The sequence below is a fragment of the Piliocolobus tephrosceles genome, chromosome 11, assembly GCF_002776525.5.
Source record: "Piliocolobus tephrosceles isolate RC106 chromosome 11, ASM277652v3, whole genome shotgun sequence".
Classification (NCBI taxonomy): Eukaryota; Metazoa; Chordata; class Mammalia; order Primates; family Cercopithecidae; genus Piliocolobus; species Piliocolobus tephrosceles.
In genome coordinates, this window is record NC_045444.1 from 8,823,471 (window position 1) to 8,840,442 (window position 16,972).

Below are 16,972 nucleotides of genomic sequence, written 5' to 3' on the forward strand. Positions count from 1 at the left end.
CGATTTTCGCTGTTTAGTCAGTTTATTAATGTTTTGGCTTCTTTTCTGTAAGGAATTATCTGGAACATTTTGATACCTTCAACCCGTCCTACCCTAAGAAATTAAGGAAATCGCTTATGATTATGTCTAAGGCCAGTAGGTTCTAAATGAGTCTGTAAAAGTCTCTAAGTGTGCTGCAATGACCTAATGATTTGTTCTTTGTTACCTGGAACGACTTTCTGCTTCTTTCCAACTTTCCAGCAGCATTTCAGATAATTAAAGTTATTTTCTCTCAGGACAGGGGAGGTGGACTACTGTTCCACCTAGACATACATGTATGTATTACGAAAAACAAAAAAAAAGTTAAACTGTTAATCATGGGCGCAGTGGCTCACGCCTATAATCCCGGCACTTTGGAAGGCCAAGGCGGGCGGATCACCTGAGGTCGGGAGTTCGAGACCAGTCTGACCAACATGGAGAAACCCCGTCTCTACTAAAAATACAGAATTAGCCAGGCGTGGAGGCACATGCTTATAATCCCAGCTACTTGGGAGGTTGAGGCAGGAGAATTGCTTGAACCCAGGAGGCAGAAGTCGTGGTGAGCCGAGATCGTGCCATTGCACTCCAGCCTGGGCAACAAGAGCAAAAACTTCATCTCAGAAAACAAAAAATAAAAATAAATGAATTAATCATTGCTCGTTTCTGTTTGTTAAATGCCTTTTCTGTTCCCCACTGTGATTCTAGTCACTGCCTCTGTAAAACCCTGGAGTGCAGGTCTTCTTGTCTCCATTTTGTAGATGAGGAAATCAAGACTCAGGGCATTCTGTGAGGAGTTTATTTCAATTCAACATGGCTGTGCTGCACATGGCAGTTGGACTAAAGATCTATCAGCATTGGGGGTTCTTCATGATGTAACTAAAGTGAATCATAAGTGCTTTCCCACTGCGTCAAGAAGGCCTGAAATTTGTGCAGCCCAGGTAGAGGTGAGCAAAGCCTCTGTGTTGCACATTTCCAGGGTGCAGCCTCTCATTGTATTCAATGCAGATGACAGCCCCAAAGGCACTGCCCATACATTGTACAGACAACTGGCCTGGCTCTCCAGATTGTGCAGGACAGGCCTTAATGGCAGAAGGTAGGGGAGAGGAGGGCGTCACAAAAGTGCTTGGGGAACTATAAAGTACATATGTTTATTGCGGCACTATTCACAATAGCAAAGACTTGGAACCAACCCAAATATCCATAAGTGACAGACTGGATTAAGAAAATGTGGCACATATACACCATGGAATACTATGCAGCCATAAAAAAGGATGAGTTCATGTCCTTTGTAGGGACATAGATGCAGCTGGAAACCATCATTCTCAGCAAACTATCGCAAGAACAGAAAAGCAAACACCGCATGTTCTTACTCACAGGTGGGAATTGAACAATGAGATCACTTGAACACAGGAAGGGAACATCACACACTGGGGCCTGTGGTGGGGTGGGGGGAGGGGAAGGGATAGCATTAGGAGACATACCTAATGTAAATGACTGGTTAATGGGTGCAGCACACCAACATGGCACATGTGTGTATGTATGTACATATATATATATATATGTAACAAACTTGCACGTTGTGCACATGTACCCTAGAACACAAAGTACAATTAAAAAAAAATGCAAAGCAGCACAGGACGGTTCACATATCACACAGGAGAAGCACAGGGTGTTCCCCTGGGCGGGGATTTAAAACAAGGGCCTCAAGTTCCCTGCCGTTGTCTCTGGGCAGAAGGGGCAGATAATGCTATGATACACTTTTTTGTAGGTGGTGCCAGATGACTGCATTTAACCAACCAAGGTATGTATGGAAATCCACGTGGAGGTTTGCATGGCAAAAGTAGAGCGAATTCACAAACTGCGCTGCGTCTGGCAGCTTCAGACAAAAGCAATGGGAACAAATCACCACCCTTGTCCAGCAATTCTTCCTGTTTTGGAACGATCTTTGCTCAACAGCCCATCCATGGGTACAGGGCCCCCAAAGGCCAACAAGACAGGGACTCTCTCCAGCGACAAACGCCCCGCGGCTGGCTCAGAGAGGCCGCCCAGCTATCCAGCGGCCGCGCAGCCAGCCAAGATTTCAACACAGGTCTGCCCTATTTGGTCACCATCCCCGACAGTGCTGGGCCAGGCCATCATGTCACACTGCGGAGTTTTCCCTGCACTCCAGGGCGAATTCTCAACCACAACCTTTGCATCCGGTAGTGGCAGATGGAAAGAGAAACGGTTAGAAAAGCGTGGTTCTTGCGCAGGAAAGTTGGAGCAAAGAAGAGTTCAGAAGTGGGCGGGTGTGTGTTTAAAAAAAAAAAAAAAAAAAGGGTGGAAACCCCACCAGCCAAGTCTGTAGAAAAAAAATGAAGTCTGCCTATCTCCGGGCCAGAGCCCCTCCCCTCGGCCCGCGCGGGAGGAGTGTGACCCAGGTGCCGCTTCCTCTCGCCGCGGAGGGTCAGGAGCCCGGGAGCGCGACCCTCCCCCGGCCCGGCCCGGCCCGGTCCGGCCCTTTCCTGCGGCCTCTGCCCGGGCTGACGCCCAGGACCGTGGGCGACGAGCAGCCCCAAAGGCACGGCGCAGCCGCTCGGCCTCGGTGAGTACCCGCCGTGGGGAGGGGTCCTGGGGACCCACTGGAGGCCGCGGCCCGCAGCAGCCAGGGGCCGAGCCACGGTCACCGACTCCCGGGTGTCCCGGTCCGTGCCCGGCCTCCAGGCGGAGGAGGCGCCCGCTGGGCTCAGATCCCCGACTCCAGCCCGGGTTCCCTGGCGCCTGGGCTGTGCGGAGTCCCTGTCCCGCGTCCCGGACCGCGACGCGCAGCCTCCACGCGCCCCGAGCTGGAGAGGCCGCCAGCCCGCCCGCCCAGGGCGTGTCGCCCGCTTTCTGTTTCTTTGTGCTGGGCATGTGAAATGTGTGGGGCCAGAACTGTCCCCCTAAAGAACAGTTAGGGAAGAGTCCACATCACAAGTTGCGTCTGTGCTGCTCCCCAGCCAGGGGCCGACCGGGCAGGCTCTGGTGAACTCCAGGCAACTCCAGCCTTGCCCAGGGGCTTGCTCGCTCCGCTGGGCGCCGCAAAGGCACACAGATGCGGGGGAATCCTGCGGCCTGGATCCTTTGGGGATTTGTAATTCCTCGCTGCTTGTTTTCTTTCTCTTTTAAACCATCACGTTTTCTTGCTGACAGGAAATCATAAGCGATGAAAGTCTTTGTAGATGCTTGGAAACTGCTGGGCCTTTCTCTGCCCTCTTCCTCTGCTGTTGGACTTCTGCAATAATAACTACCATTTTATTTTACCAAAAAACCTAATTCATATCCCTCTTATCCCCCACCCTACCGCGGTCTTATTCTTAGAGTCTGTCAGAGGGGAGATATCCTGAGCCTATCATGTGATAATGTTACCTTATTGATATGATAATGATATGGGTATTGGAGACACCAACTCATATTTATAAGTCTTTGAAATCCAGGGGGTTGTGAAGCCTCAACCCTCACCCTGCCCGAGCTTGCAGCTTGGCATGGAGGAGTGTAGTTTCGGTCTACGTGTGTACAGGGCACTCCGTGTGCCCGTGGTTGTGCTTGGGTCGGCCCGGGAGTGCGCGGGCATCAATGGTACTTGGGAGCGAGGCCCCTCAGTCTGCACTGGGATCATCTGCACTGCCTATAAACAAGGCAGCCTCTCTTAACTCCAGTTTCCTCATCTGCAAAGTAGGAATAATAACAGGAGATTCCTCATCCAGCAGTAAGAAGTCCGTATAAATGTCCTGGCACGGAGACTGACACATCATAAGTGCTGGATCCGTGCTGGGCATGTTTATATAATTGTACATGAGACTGTGGTTCCCGGAGTTTACGTGTGTGTAACTTGAGCACGTGTTTGTGTGTGTGTATATGGCAGGTCCTGGGTTAAAGGGACAGAGGCCACTGTCATTATTTCAATTCAGGCACTGAGGAGGTGAGGCTGACAGGCATTCCCATGTCTGAAGAGGATGGGCTTGCCTGACCCCCCGCCCCCGTGCCCAGCCCAGCCCAGCCGCCCAAGCAGTTCTCCAGGACTCAGGTTTCAGAACTTCAACACTTGCCTTGGGAGACAAACAGCGGCGCGGCCCTTGCTTGCAAGCCATTCCGCTTTAGACTTCAGACTGATTTATGGCAGGAACCCTGCTGTGCAAGAATGGCAGGGGGGTGGCGGGGGGCGGCTATTTCTTGCTGCTAACTCAGGCAGGATGTGTCTATATCCTGTCTCAGTTTATGTAGCCGCTGCTCATCAGAGCCAGAGGTTAGAGTGGAGAGGACCCACTTCCGCCAGGCAGGCCTGCTTTGCTCAGCTCAGCTGGGCTAGGTCCCAATGCCACATTTACTGCGCGGGAGTCATGCACAGCGATCTGTGGCCTTGCCCTTGGATGGAAGGGGTCAAGGCTCAGTGAGAAGACGGCCAGGTTTGGCAGCTTTATATAGAATACACCGACTCTGGCAGAAGCAGAGGACTGCATTAAGTGCCAAGTGAAATTCCACCTCAGCCATTGCTCAGTTCCTCCAGATGTCACGGGCACTGGGAGTCGCAGGGTGCTGGTGGTCAGCAGCTGGACCTTTCTAAGGGTGCCAGTGGTTGGGCAAGTATTTCTGGGGACTTGCAGAGCTCCCTGGGGAGCAAAGGAGTGGGAAGTACAAGGCATTCTGCGCTTGTGGTGGGAACAAGTGAACCCATTTGCAATGAGTAGGAAGAGGTCCCCTCCACAGGGGTGAGAGGCTGGGCCAAGCCAAGTCAGTTTGCCTCTTCAGGTGGCAGACCTGTATATACATCTATGCCTCAAGTGCCTGTCTGAGGCCGCAGCCAAAACATCTTCCAGTAACTGAGCACACACAGTGGGCCAACAGCACGCTCTAAATACAAAACCAGTTAAGTTAACAGTGAATGAAGGGTTAAAAACAGGAGAAAGACACCTTCTCCCTACCTCAGTGGCAATTACTTTATTTATTGAGGATAATTCTTCTAGAAGTAAATTTGCTGATACAAATATTTCTTATTTTACATAATAAAAACGTTTATATATTTTATGTCATCTTGCTTTTTTCTATCAGAATATCTCTTAAAGGTTATACCTTGTTGTTTTCTTTAACCAGTTCCTCTGCTGATGGGCATTTAGGCTGTATGCAGACTTCATTTAATTTTTTAAACCACATACAGTACTCCTGTGACAATGCGTAAGGAGGATTTTACGTGCTTGTGTCTGTAAACTGTTAGGATAAATTCTCAGCATCTGATTTCTGGGACAAAGTATGTATCCATTTAAAATGTTACTAGATCTTAAGAAACTACCCTCCTAAAGTTCACACTGGTTTCTCATGCTCACAAATAGCCTGTGAAAGTCACTATTTCACTATTTCCCTGCATCCTCACTCACACTGCACTTTTTTATCTTAGCCAAACTGAGGGGTTAAAAAAAAAAAAAAATGCTGTCACTTTGGAATGAGCCTCTGTAATTAAGTGAGACTGAGCATGTTTTCTTACTTCCATAAGAGGCTGCATTACTTTTCTGGGAAGTGTCGGTTGATGCCTTTGTCCATTTCCTGTCAGCACCCCACCCCCGTGAGGAAACGTGCCCCAGAAGTGAAAGGACATGTCCTCATCACATGATGAGTAAGAGGCAGAGCAGAGGCCAGAGCAACATCTGTGCTGTGGAGTCAGCCCTGGGTTTGACTGCCCTCCAATGCTCACCAGCTTTGGGAGAGACAGGAAATACCTCAGCACCTCAGTTTTCCCATCTGCGAGTGGGAATAACAGCCACTTCCCCACAGTCACCTGATGAGCAACAGCAGGAGGGCCTGGACCTGCGCCCAGTGGCCGAGGCTTGGGCCGTGGCTTTTGTTAGCGGAAAACGGAATTTATTGGCGCAAACCTGGCCTGAGGATGCTGGTAATTTCGGGAGTCACCCTCCAGACAGCTGCTGCTTTTAGCTTTTGATAAAATAACAACAAACTTAGATGCCAAGCCCTGGTAAGGGCCTTGCCTGGGTCTCGCCTGCACACCTGCTATGATAGGCATTTTTCTTTCCTTTCCTTTCCTTTTTTTGTTTTTTTTTTTTTGAGACAGAGGGTCGTGCTCTGTCATTCAGGCTGCACTGCAGTGGTGCAATCTCGGATCATTGCACCCTCCACCACCTGCGTTGAAGAGATTGTCTGCCTCAACCCCCAAATAGCTGGGACTGCAGGCATGCACCACCACACCCAGCTAATTTTTGTATTTTTTGTAGAGGTTTTCGGGTGAAACACAGTTGCCAGACCCCACAGGCAACTGAGGCCAACCCAAGGGGAGAGTTGCAGGGTATGTGGGTCCGCAGCTTGTATGCTCCAGGCAGGGCATGCTGCTGTGGATCTGCACACCGAGGAACTGCATGCACAGACCCTCAGGATCTGCCTGCCACCCCCAGCTCCTCAGCCGGGTCTGTGTCCCACCCCAACCCACCGTTGTGCCCATGCTCTGCTTTCTGTGGTCAGGCCTGGCCTGCGCTGGGCTGCTGCTGCTGCCCTTGCGCGCCTTAGCAGCTGGCTCAGGGTGGCCCTCGAGCCCTCCCTCACGCACCGTCCTGCTGCCTTTCCAATCACACTCCTTAGAACTGCTCAGGTCCTGCTGCCTTTCCAATCACACCCCTCAGAACCCTCAGCACACTGTGGGCCTGGTGCACACTCACCTGCTGGTCTGCTAGGACCCAGTTTCCCAAGGCTAGAAAACCACCCACCATGGCCGTGGGCATAGTTTGAAGCCCTGACAGATTCCTGAGTCTGCCCTCTTCTCAGAATTCTGACCTCCCCAGGGCCTCTGTGACCCCGCCTGTCCCCCACTCAGGGCCTGTCACAGAGAGGTGTTTGCCGAGCCACTTTGAGGCGGGTGGATGATTGCAGGGATGACCCAAGGTCCCCGCTCCCAGGACTGCCACCATTCCAATACCAAAAGAGCCTTTAAAAAGCCCTCCCTCAGGAGTTCCTGGTGTAGAACTTGGCATGGACTTGGTGGCCAGTAAATACTAAGTTGAAGTCAACCCCAAATAGATTCTAAAGGCACAGTTGCTGGGCCCCAGGAATCCCACCTAGTCCTTCCACCTTCTCACCCAGCTGGGGTTCATTTTCATATCCACTCCCTCCTCCTCCCCACCTCCCCTCTCATCTTGGCCTGGGGCTTTCTTCAAATCCTTACATAATCTGAACTTCTGAGAATGCCGGCTCCTGTCCTTAGTTACTATACATTTTCATTTTTCTACATTCTTCCAGAACAATGTTCCTATACAAAATCTCAACTGATGGCAGAAACTGGCATGAGCCCATTTCCCATGTGCAGGCAGAGCCTGGCCCACTGACACTGGGTTCCTTCTTGGGTAAGGCGAGGGTCAGGCGGGTCCTGGCATGACTTCTCCAGCCCCTGGAGAGCCTGTGCTGTTCTCACCCCTTCACAAGTGAGCACTGGGCTTGGTGAGGGATGCCTGCCTCGCCTGGCGTCCCCCAGCTGCAGATGGGGGCAGAGCAAGGCTTGCTGCCGACCTGCCTGGCTGTGTGGTCCCTGCTCCCTCGGCTGTTCTGCTGGTGTCACCACCCCTCCTTCAGAACTCTCTATGGAATTACATTCTAGTCTCTTTTGCTTCCATTTACGCATGTGAAAGCCAGATGTACCTTCTCTTTTCTTTTTTTTTTTTTTTTTTTGAGCTAGAGCTTTGCTCTTGTTGCCCAGGCTAGAGTGCAATGGCGCAATCTCACCGCAACCTCCATCTCCTGGTTTCATGCGATTCTCCTGCCTCCGCCTCCCGAGTAGCTGGGATTGTGCTCCATGTGCCACCATGCCTGGCTAATTTTGTATTTTTAGTATAGACAGGGTTTCTTCATGTTGGTCAGGCTGGTCTCGAACTCCTGACCTCAGGTGATCCGCCCGCCTTGACCTCCCAAAGTGCTGGGATTATAGGCATGAGCCACTGCGCCCAGACTACCAGATCCTCCTTCTCTTATTGCCAAAACACTGTGGTCACACACTGCTTGGGGCCCAGCAGGCACAACACTGACACCTTTCCAGGGCTCAGAGGAGGAAGCGCCGTTTTAGGGCATGTAGAGCCAGCCCTGGACAGGGTGGCCTTGGTTATCTCCCTGCATCCCTGGCACACCCTGATGGCGCTGTTTATCTGCCCTCTGCACATGATGGTCTTGACTGACACATCCTCGCGGAGAGCCACTGCCAGGGCACTTCACACCTAGTGGTGCTGCTCCCACAGGTAGTGGGCATTTTTACAAGGGGCTCAAGCACAGGGTCTCCAGCTGACCCAGCCCAGCACTGCTACTCTTTCTCCTTGAACTCTGGAATGGAGAATGTTCACATTTTGTCAGCAGCTGATGGGCACATGTTTTCTCAGCAGAGTCTTAAAAGGGGGGAAATTATGGGTTGCCAGATCAAAACCTGATAAAACAATGATGCCTTTGGTGTGGGGCCCAGCCGAGCCCTTCTCCTGTATTCACCGGGCAACAGGGGCCCACTGGATGTGAAATCCACTTTCACTCAAGAAACTCTCCAATGCCCTTGCTAAAACCTATACAAAGACCTCAGCAATGCTCGGAGTTTCAAGTTCAGGTTCCCCTTCTGTATCTTTTTTTAAACCTTTAGTTCAAATAGACTTTGCGTCAATTTGCTAGTGATAAAGGGTTAGCCTTAAAATCTGAGGATGAGGTTTTGGGTCTGGATCCACTATGAGTCGGCTGTGACCTGGGACAAGTTGCTGGTCCATCGTCTGGGACAGGGATGGCTTCACGGGGATGGGACCCGCCCAGCACCTTGGTTTAACGCTCTGCCACTGCCATCTTCAAATTCTTCCCTTTCAAACAGGGGGCCTCACGTTTTTATTTTGCACTGGGCTCTGCAAATTCTATAGCTAGTCCTGAACCTGTCAACGGAGCTAATGGTAGTCTCTACCTCAGGGCTTTGTTCGGAGGATTCAGTGTATTCTCATAGATAAACATCCTAGTGTAGTGCCTGGTATGTGCTTATAATTGTGCTTCATTGCTTCCGCTCAGTGAGTGCTTGCATGGGTGCTTAAACGCCAGCCTCCTCCCCGCTGCCCTGCTCCCTCCTTGCTTCCCAGACTCCTCTCTGTTTGCCCCTTTGCCACTGAAAATCACCCCCACCTCATCTGGGCACCAGTCCCTCAGCCTCTCATACCTGGACCGTCTGGTTCTCCATGGAGAAGAGTAGGCTCTTTGAAAGCACCCTATGAGTGAAGGAATGAGGGAATGAGTCAGCAGATGGATGGAGGGATGCGAAGGTCCCTCGTGTAGGCAAGCAGGTTCTGCAGAGAGGGCCCTGGACCCCAGCATTTACTGCACCCTCTTCCTGCCCTCGGTGAGGCCCTGACCCTGGTGCACTCTAAGCTCCTCTCAGCTCAGCCCCCAACCTCTCCCCTGCCTGCCAGTGCCCCCTCCGCTCAGGGTGAAGGGGGCCCTCCTTCCCGCAGCTCGCCTGGCCCTCATGCACTCTACCTTTCAATGTCTTCTTTTGGCAGTCATTTCTCCATTTTCCTTCATGCTGCCCTCTGAACAGGCTTGGAGCTGGGTCTCTCTAAGGTTCTGGCTTCTCTGTCTCTCTCTCTCTCTATCTACCTGTCTCTGTCTCTGTCTGTCTCTCTCCGTCTCTCTCTGGAGAAAGCTCCTTCTCAGCCTTTTCCAGCCTTTCCAGGCCCCAAACTCCTGGGAGGGGAGCCAGGCCTTGCTTGATCATACACTGGGCGGACTTGTCATATGTATCTCCTTCCTTCAACTTCTGCAAAACTTCTCATTTTAGTGAAATTAATTTTAGTTATGGCTGAAAATCCTGAGTATTCCCTTTTTAAAATTTTTTCATAGTTTTTTTTTTTTTTTTCTTTTTCTTTTTCACTGATTCTCTACAGTATCCTGAGCCATGTTCCTCCTCTGGTGACTGTAGCCCTGTCTCCGAGACTAGACATGAGGCTCCACTCCACAGACGCCACCTCACTTAGCCCTCTGGCAGCCCCGGGGAGGTATTTTTATCTCCAGTTTGCATGTGATGAACCGAAACTAGCAAGAAGATGTGACTTCAGAGAACCTGCTAGCCCCTCACACCCCCTTCTCTTCCACCTCTACACGCAGGGTCTCTGGAAGGCTCAGCCAGGGCCTGACCCCCCGACGCAGTGCTCAGAGCCCACAAGGCTTCCAGAGGCCCACAACAGTGTTAGAGCTTCTTTAAAATCAGAAGGAAGGAAATGAACCTTTAAGAGCAAATAGTACGTTTGCCTTTATACCAATGCAGCCATGAAATATGATTTCTCATATTTGGGAGGAGAAGGGACCCATAAAGTAAAGCACCTTGGCCTGTGGAAGTCACCGGTGACCTGAGTTCAACCCATTGGAGGCTGAGGGGCCGGAGCCCACTGCCTCTGCTCTCCCTGCCTGAATCTGCCCCTGGCTCCCGGGGCTCTGATCCTCCTCTGCCCTGGCAGTCCTGGTTCCCTAGCAGTCCTGTCACCGCAGGGCTCCCTGGGCTGGACAGCTGCAGGGTCAGCCTCTACCTCTCCCTGTGGGACTTCACCAACACAGCTGGAGGAGATGCTAGGGAGGCTCAGGGCATGCACTACTTGCGGTCTCTCTCTCTCCTCTCTCTCTTTCTCTATCTGTTTATCTTACTCTTGTGTCCTTTTAAGTCAGAAGATTAGGCTACTCTTCACTTACAAGTTTAAAAATAAGTTTCTTTGCTCTATTTCATTTTGCAGAAGCAATTCATGTTCATTGTAGAATTGTAGGAACAAGATCAACAGGAAGGATGTAGGAAGAATCTCTCTGGGGAAGAGGGTGACTTTGAGATACAGTCTCTTGCCCTGATGTGAGCTTTCAGTTACCTGAGGTACAGTACAGTAAGATGCTTCCAAACAGAGAGAGAGAGAAAGAGACTTAGTTCATATAACTTGTATGCAGCATATTGTTACAATTGTTTTACTTCATTATTCATTGTTGTTGTTAATATCTTACTGTGTCCAATTTATAAAATAAACTTTATCGTACTTATTCGCACATAGGAAAACTATCATGTGTGTAAGGTTCGGTGGTATATCTGGTTTCAGGGATCCACTGGGGGTCCTGGAAAGCATCCCCCATAGGTAAGGGGGAAGCACTGATGCATGGGACAGATAGGTGATCACCCAGTTGCAGCTCAGAGGGAGATCAGGGCACAGATAAGACTGGAGGACGTCAGTGTAAAGAGGCCACCCTGTGAGGGGCCCAGAGGGGAGTCCTGGACAGCCTCTGAGTGCACTGATCACCTCAGATGGGGACCCAAGGGATGCCAACGCAGGCAAAGCACTACAGCAGACTCAGCACAGGCACCTGGGGCTGTGTACACCCCGGCAAGCGCCCACCCTGCCCTGCTCCACACCTACTGAGGACATGCAACACACACAGTGCCTCCTCTAATGCTGAAGGCATGGCACAGATGCAGATATTATTAATTCCAGTTTAGGAAGATACAAAGTGAGGTTCAAAGAGGTGATTTCCCCAGTGCTTCCCTGTGCATCATTGACATGCTCTCTCCTGGAAGCCAGGTGTGTCCTCCTCCAGCTCTAGGCCTCTGCAGCCTGCCCTGCTGGGAGGGGACTGCCCATGACCCCTTGCCCTTCTGCTCAGCTCCTTACAGCCCTGAGGTCACTCTCCTGGTCTCTGAAGAAAAGGCCTTTCTTTGCTCCCCCTACACCCAGAACCACTTGTGTTCCCTCTGCCGTCCTCCGCAGGCATCTACCTGTGGCCTAGCAGCTGCAAATGCAGTGCTCAGAGTGGTACACAAGAGCTGGGTTGTGGCTGTCCTGCCAGCCCAGGCCAACCCACTCTTCCCCCGAGGAAGCAGTGGGCAGCTGCTTCCCAAGGTCACTACAGGGGCACTGGGAGAGAATAATGTCCCTACCAACTCTTGGCCAATTCCTGGAATGCCTCCACCGCGGAACCACCCCTGGGCTGGCAACTTTGTTCTGCGTTAAAATACAACAAGCCAGCCGGAGGACCATTGTCACTGCATGACTGCAATTTCTGTTACACTTTGCTAGGCACTTTCAAATCTGTTTCCTCTCTTCATTCGAGAGATACTAGTCTCCCTCTTTCGCAGGTAAATAAAGCAGATCTCAGGAAAGTTCAGTGATTTGGCAGAATTTACACAACCAGGTTGCAATAGAGGGAGCCAGACTGGACCAGTCCCTGGTCCCTGCCTCTTTTGTGAGTATACTGTTCAGGCCACAGAAACTCATTCATCATTCTTAAGTGGGAGGGTCTGAGGCTGAAGAGTCATTGGAAGTAAGAAACTGTGATGCTGGCCTTCCATTCTCCTGCCCCCTGTATCCTCCCTCCGTACACACACACATTCCTTCCTACATACCACCTCCTCGCATTTCTTAGCAGCAGGCAGGTATCAGCCCCAGACCTGAGGCAGACCCATGGGGATCTGGTTTGGGACAGGGCCGACAGAGATTTGGTCCAGGGATCCTACTGACCTCCCAAAGATAACTAGAAACAAATGTAAGAACTGCTGCCTACAGCATCTTTTGGCCTTGGGTGTGAGGTGCTCCATGCTTTTGAAACTTTTTCTACTCCATTATTTTTAGGACTCTGTTCCCATTTCTTTGCTCAGTGCAGAGCATCTGCCACATAGACTATCCCCTCACAGCCTCTTCTGTCTGCTTGTCACTCAAGGTCATTGTAGCCATCAGACCCCACCTAGCAGACAGAGGATTTAGAGACACATGGATTTAGAGAATTCAGCAAGGCTGTTTTGCTTATTTTTGGTTTAGGTTCAGCGCTAAGTCTCCCATACCCTCCTGCGATGAATCCCTCCTGAGTCTACCAGTAAAGAAAATAGAAACAACCTTCCCCAATCATACCCCAGTAGTTAAATATTTGGGTCAGTTTCCAGGTATGACTCCTACATGCATTGCCTATCACATGATCCGGAGTCCTTTCTTTTCTTTCTTTTCTTTTTTTGAGACAGAGTCTCGCTCTTGTTGCCCACGCTGGAGTGCAGTGGCATGATCTCGGCTCACCACAACCTCCACCTCCTAGGTTCAAGGGATTCTCCTGCCTCAGCCTCCTGAGTAGCTGGGATTACAGGCAGGTGCCACCACGCCTGGCTCATTTTATATTTTTAGTAGAGACGGGGTTTCTCCACGTTGGTCAGGCTGGTCTCAAACTCCCGACCTCAGGTGATCTGCCCACCTTGGCCTCCCAAGGTGCTGGGATTACAGGCTTGAGCCGCCGTACCTGGCCTGTGGCGTCCTTCTCTAAGTTCCAAGTCTGCAGGGGCCTCTGGTGTAGCAGGTGACCTGAGCCCCGAGCCTTGAGCTCTTCATCCACTTATAGTGAATCCAGTCACGAGCCCCACCGTTCAGATCATCCCAGTCCAATCTGAAGCATGTGATTTTAATCCAGGAAGTCCCTACTATGTGCAGGGTGCCGCACAGGAGACATACAGGCACAAAGACCATATCTTCAAAGGGGCTTCAGCCTAGTTAGGAAGGGGAGATCCAGGAGTGTCAGAAAACAGAGCAAGTCAAAATGCTGGTTAGAGACACCAGGCCCAGCAGACTGCTTGCTGCACCTGGCTCAGGCACAGGTAGCAGAGCAGTGCCAGGCTGCTGTGAGATGAAGTGGCCTTCACCTCAAAGAACTTTCAAAAGAAGGGGCTCCTTGCCTGGGATCCCCACCCTAAAAGTCACACACACACAAAAGAGTGCCACAACTACAAATCTCTATTGCAATATTTTTGTTTTTGACTTTTTTTTGCAGCAGTGGTAATTTTATAAAATTAATTCTTACATGAAGTCTAGAAATACATAAGAGATAAAAGTCCATCTGACCCAGCTGAGTAAGGCCTGGTGACCACACCCCGAGGGCCCCTTGTGATGGCTCAATCCTGAGACAAGTTTGAAGTCTCCTGCCTGGTGCTTTCCAGAGCCAGAGCAGTTAACTGATGCTCAGCCACTATTTGCTCTCGAGGGGGACACTTTGAGGCCTGGATCTCAGAGGATCCCTCCATAGTAGACATCTCTACCCCACGCAGTTGTAAAATGCTCTCATTGTGGTTAAATATTTGCCTGCAGCCCACTACAGCGCACACACAGCTGTTTATCACTTGACCAATTAATTCCATGAGAAAAATGCTTCTCAAACTTCAGAAGCTCTACGCTCAAACTCCAGAAAGAAAATCTGAAATGTTAAAAAAGAGACTGGATACAAAATTTGATTGCGAGAGCAATTCATCCACAAGTAATTACTAATCCCTTTATACATCCCTGGTTCCACCACCATGGGAAACTCCTAGGAAACGGTGGGTTTCCCCTACCATCAGTCCTCAGAATTGAGAGGGGACAAAGGTGTGAGATGAGATGGCTGCCCTCGAAGCATTGCTGGGCTTCTTGGGGCAGTAAGGTTCACATCACGACAGGAATAAAAAGCATCCAGTCTTCCTGGTAAGAAATTTCTTATCACACGAATTCAGGTTTCAGATCGAATTGCCTATGACTTACTGTGATTAGTTGCTGAAATGGCTAAATAGCTACCTAGCTATTTAGAGAATAAACTTCAAGGAGTATAATTCCCCCCACGTAAATGGGTGCTTTTCTAGCTAATAGGAAATTATAGTAAATTTTGACCTAGCTAGACATAGTCTCAGCTTGTTGAATTAAAAACTTGTGCTTGAAGAGACAAGTTGTCAGTGATCAATGCTGACTGCCGAGGATGCTCTACCTCTGGAGAATGAGTTGGTAAAGACACGTTGCAGGGCCACACAGCAGGAAGCACAGTGCTAATGTCCAGAGCTGGCTACGTGCACAGTGTTGCCTGGAGACCTTTGTCCCTGGTCATGGTCCTGTGCTGCGAGTGGGGGCTCCGGGCTGTGCCCCATCCTCAGGGTACAGCACATGTCTGTGAGTGTCAGGGTTGTGACTCAAGCCCAGAGGTTCCAACCCCTAGGCTATCTCTTAACCCCTGCACAGCACCACCCCTCATATGTGCAGAAACTGGGGAGTTTCAAGGAAGAACAGCGTATCCCTTCCCAGGAGGAGTGAAAGTTGGTTCAAGCAGGCTGTCGAGTACATTTATTTATATCAGGCTTTGGTAATTCGCCCTGGGTCATTTCTTATTTCAGAATCCTGGAGCAGTTGAAAAACCCTTTTGGGACAGGCCATTTTTAAACAATTTATTTGAGTGAAATGAAGCTTGTCACTCACTGAGAAAACCAACAATGGTAGAGGAAGTCAAAATGCCTCTTTCAGGACGTGGCGGTCACAGGCGGATGAAATCCACGGTATTCCTTCCAAGTTCCGATGAGCTAGTGTTTCCTGCTCATGGGCACTTCTGAGCCTTATTCTTATTATTTCCTGGAGGCTTTTGTCCTCTGCCTAACTCTCTTCATGGTCCTTTTCCCTCTGTTTCCAGGGTGGTGCTTTGGTAAAAGCCTTCTCTGAGGTTGCAACATCTCAGAGGCACAATTATCTGAGTTTCTGGCCACATCTCGTCTTCCTCGACCCAGGGCTGTGGGAACAGAGGCTGAACTGTCTGGTGGATGAAAGGATAAAAGACTGGCCTCCCACTGCCCTGCCTCCTGCCCCGAGAGCCCCAGTGGTTCTCAAAGACGGTTCTCCTTTCAATTCCCTGCATGTGAGGCCCTCCCCAAGGAGGAACAGGTTCTCTCTGCTCCAGTTCTTGATGTTTCCTTCTGAGACCACAGTTCCCACTCAGGGAGTCTTGTGCTGCAGCATGCCACTGGCCAGAGCTGCTCCAGCCTCCCTGGACCAAGCCCTCAGTTTAGCCAGGACTCACTCGCATGGGGCCCTTCTGGGACACCCCCATTCCACCCCGGGGCTCAGGATTGCCTGGAGAAGTCTCACTGTGCAGCGCCTCGCCAACCAGTGCACTCACAAAGGGGCACAAGGAGCCCAGCAGAGCCACCCACCTCACCTCCCCATTGCTGTCTCGGCCCTGCCATGAGCCAGTGAGGGTGGCCTTGCGGTACTGGTTTCATCCCCTTTGGTCTCTGCTTCCCCAGCAATGCCTGTGTCCTCGTAGGCACTTCTGTAATCCCTAGAAGGGGCTGAGGCAGCAGGGATGTGCCTGCGCTCTGACAAGAAGCAAGATATCACATGGGTCACAGGCCTCGAGAGGACCAGTCTGAACTACAGGCACAGCTCAGCCTCTTGGTGCTTAGTCCCCACAGGCACCTTGCATGAGAGGCTGTGGATGAAGGCCCAGGCCTAGCACGGGGCACACACTCAGTAAATGTTAACCAGTGAGGAACCCGAGAGACTCAGAGACAGGGAGACTTAAACAGGAGGGCTGCAAACTGAGACCCACCACCAAATCCAGCTGCCTCCTGTCGGCACACATGAAGCTTTCTTGGGGTACAACAGCACCTATCATTTACGGAGTGTCATGCACTGCTTCCCTGCTACAATAGCAGCATTGAATCTTTGCCATGGAGACCGGTAGCCCCCAAGCCTAAACTATTTACTGTCCGGCCTTTTATAGACTCCTGACTTTAACCAACAAGAGACTCTCTGATGGCACGACTTCTAAGCCTGGGCCCACCTGACCCCGTTGCACCTCAATCCCATGAATGGATGGGAAACCATGGAAGAAAAATCCACCTCGAGGTCCCGGAGCAGGCAGCAGCCAGGGAGGCCCACTCAGGCTGGGGCCCACTCACCTGGGCCGACGAGAAGAGCACCAGTTCCCGTTCCCTGACCTGCCACTGCCCAGGCTGCCAGCAGGCAGGAGGGGCTCTCATAGTCCTCCCCTCTCTCCTGCCCTCCTCCTACCTCCTCTGGAAATACAGGCACTTGGGGCTTTGCATCTGCGCTGCAGAAAATCCCCACCTCACTGGGCAGGTGCAGGAGGGAGAGCCAGAGCAGGTGCAGGAGGGAGAGCCGGAGCAGGTGCAGGAGGGAGAGCC

At 51.1% G+C, this 16,972-nt stretch overlaps 1 protein-coding gene across 2 annotated transcripts in view; it reads left to right on the forward strand.

The window, feature by feature from the left end:
- The first annotated feature begins 2,357 nt into the window (after nucleotides 1-2,357).
- The window catches only part of LOC113225121, a 34,857-nt gene continuing 20,242 nt past the window's right edge, over nucleotides 2,358-16,972 (forward strand). The window contains exons 1-2 of one of the 2 annotated variants that reach the window (XM_026456075.2): nucleotides 2,358-2,602; nucleotides 9,921-10,666. In XM_026456075.2, coding sequence (XP_026311860.1) covers nucleotides 2,373-2,602; nucleotides 9,921-10,257 — 567 coding nt within the window. In that variant the 5' untranslated portion in view covers nucleotides 2,358-2,372 and the 3' untranslated portion in view covers nucleotides 10,258-10,666. Of the gene's footprint in view, nucleotides 2,603-9,920; nucleotides 10,667-16,972 lie in introns of those variants that run through there. The other variant, XM_026456076.1, reaches the window with a different exon arrangement.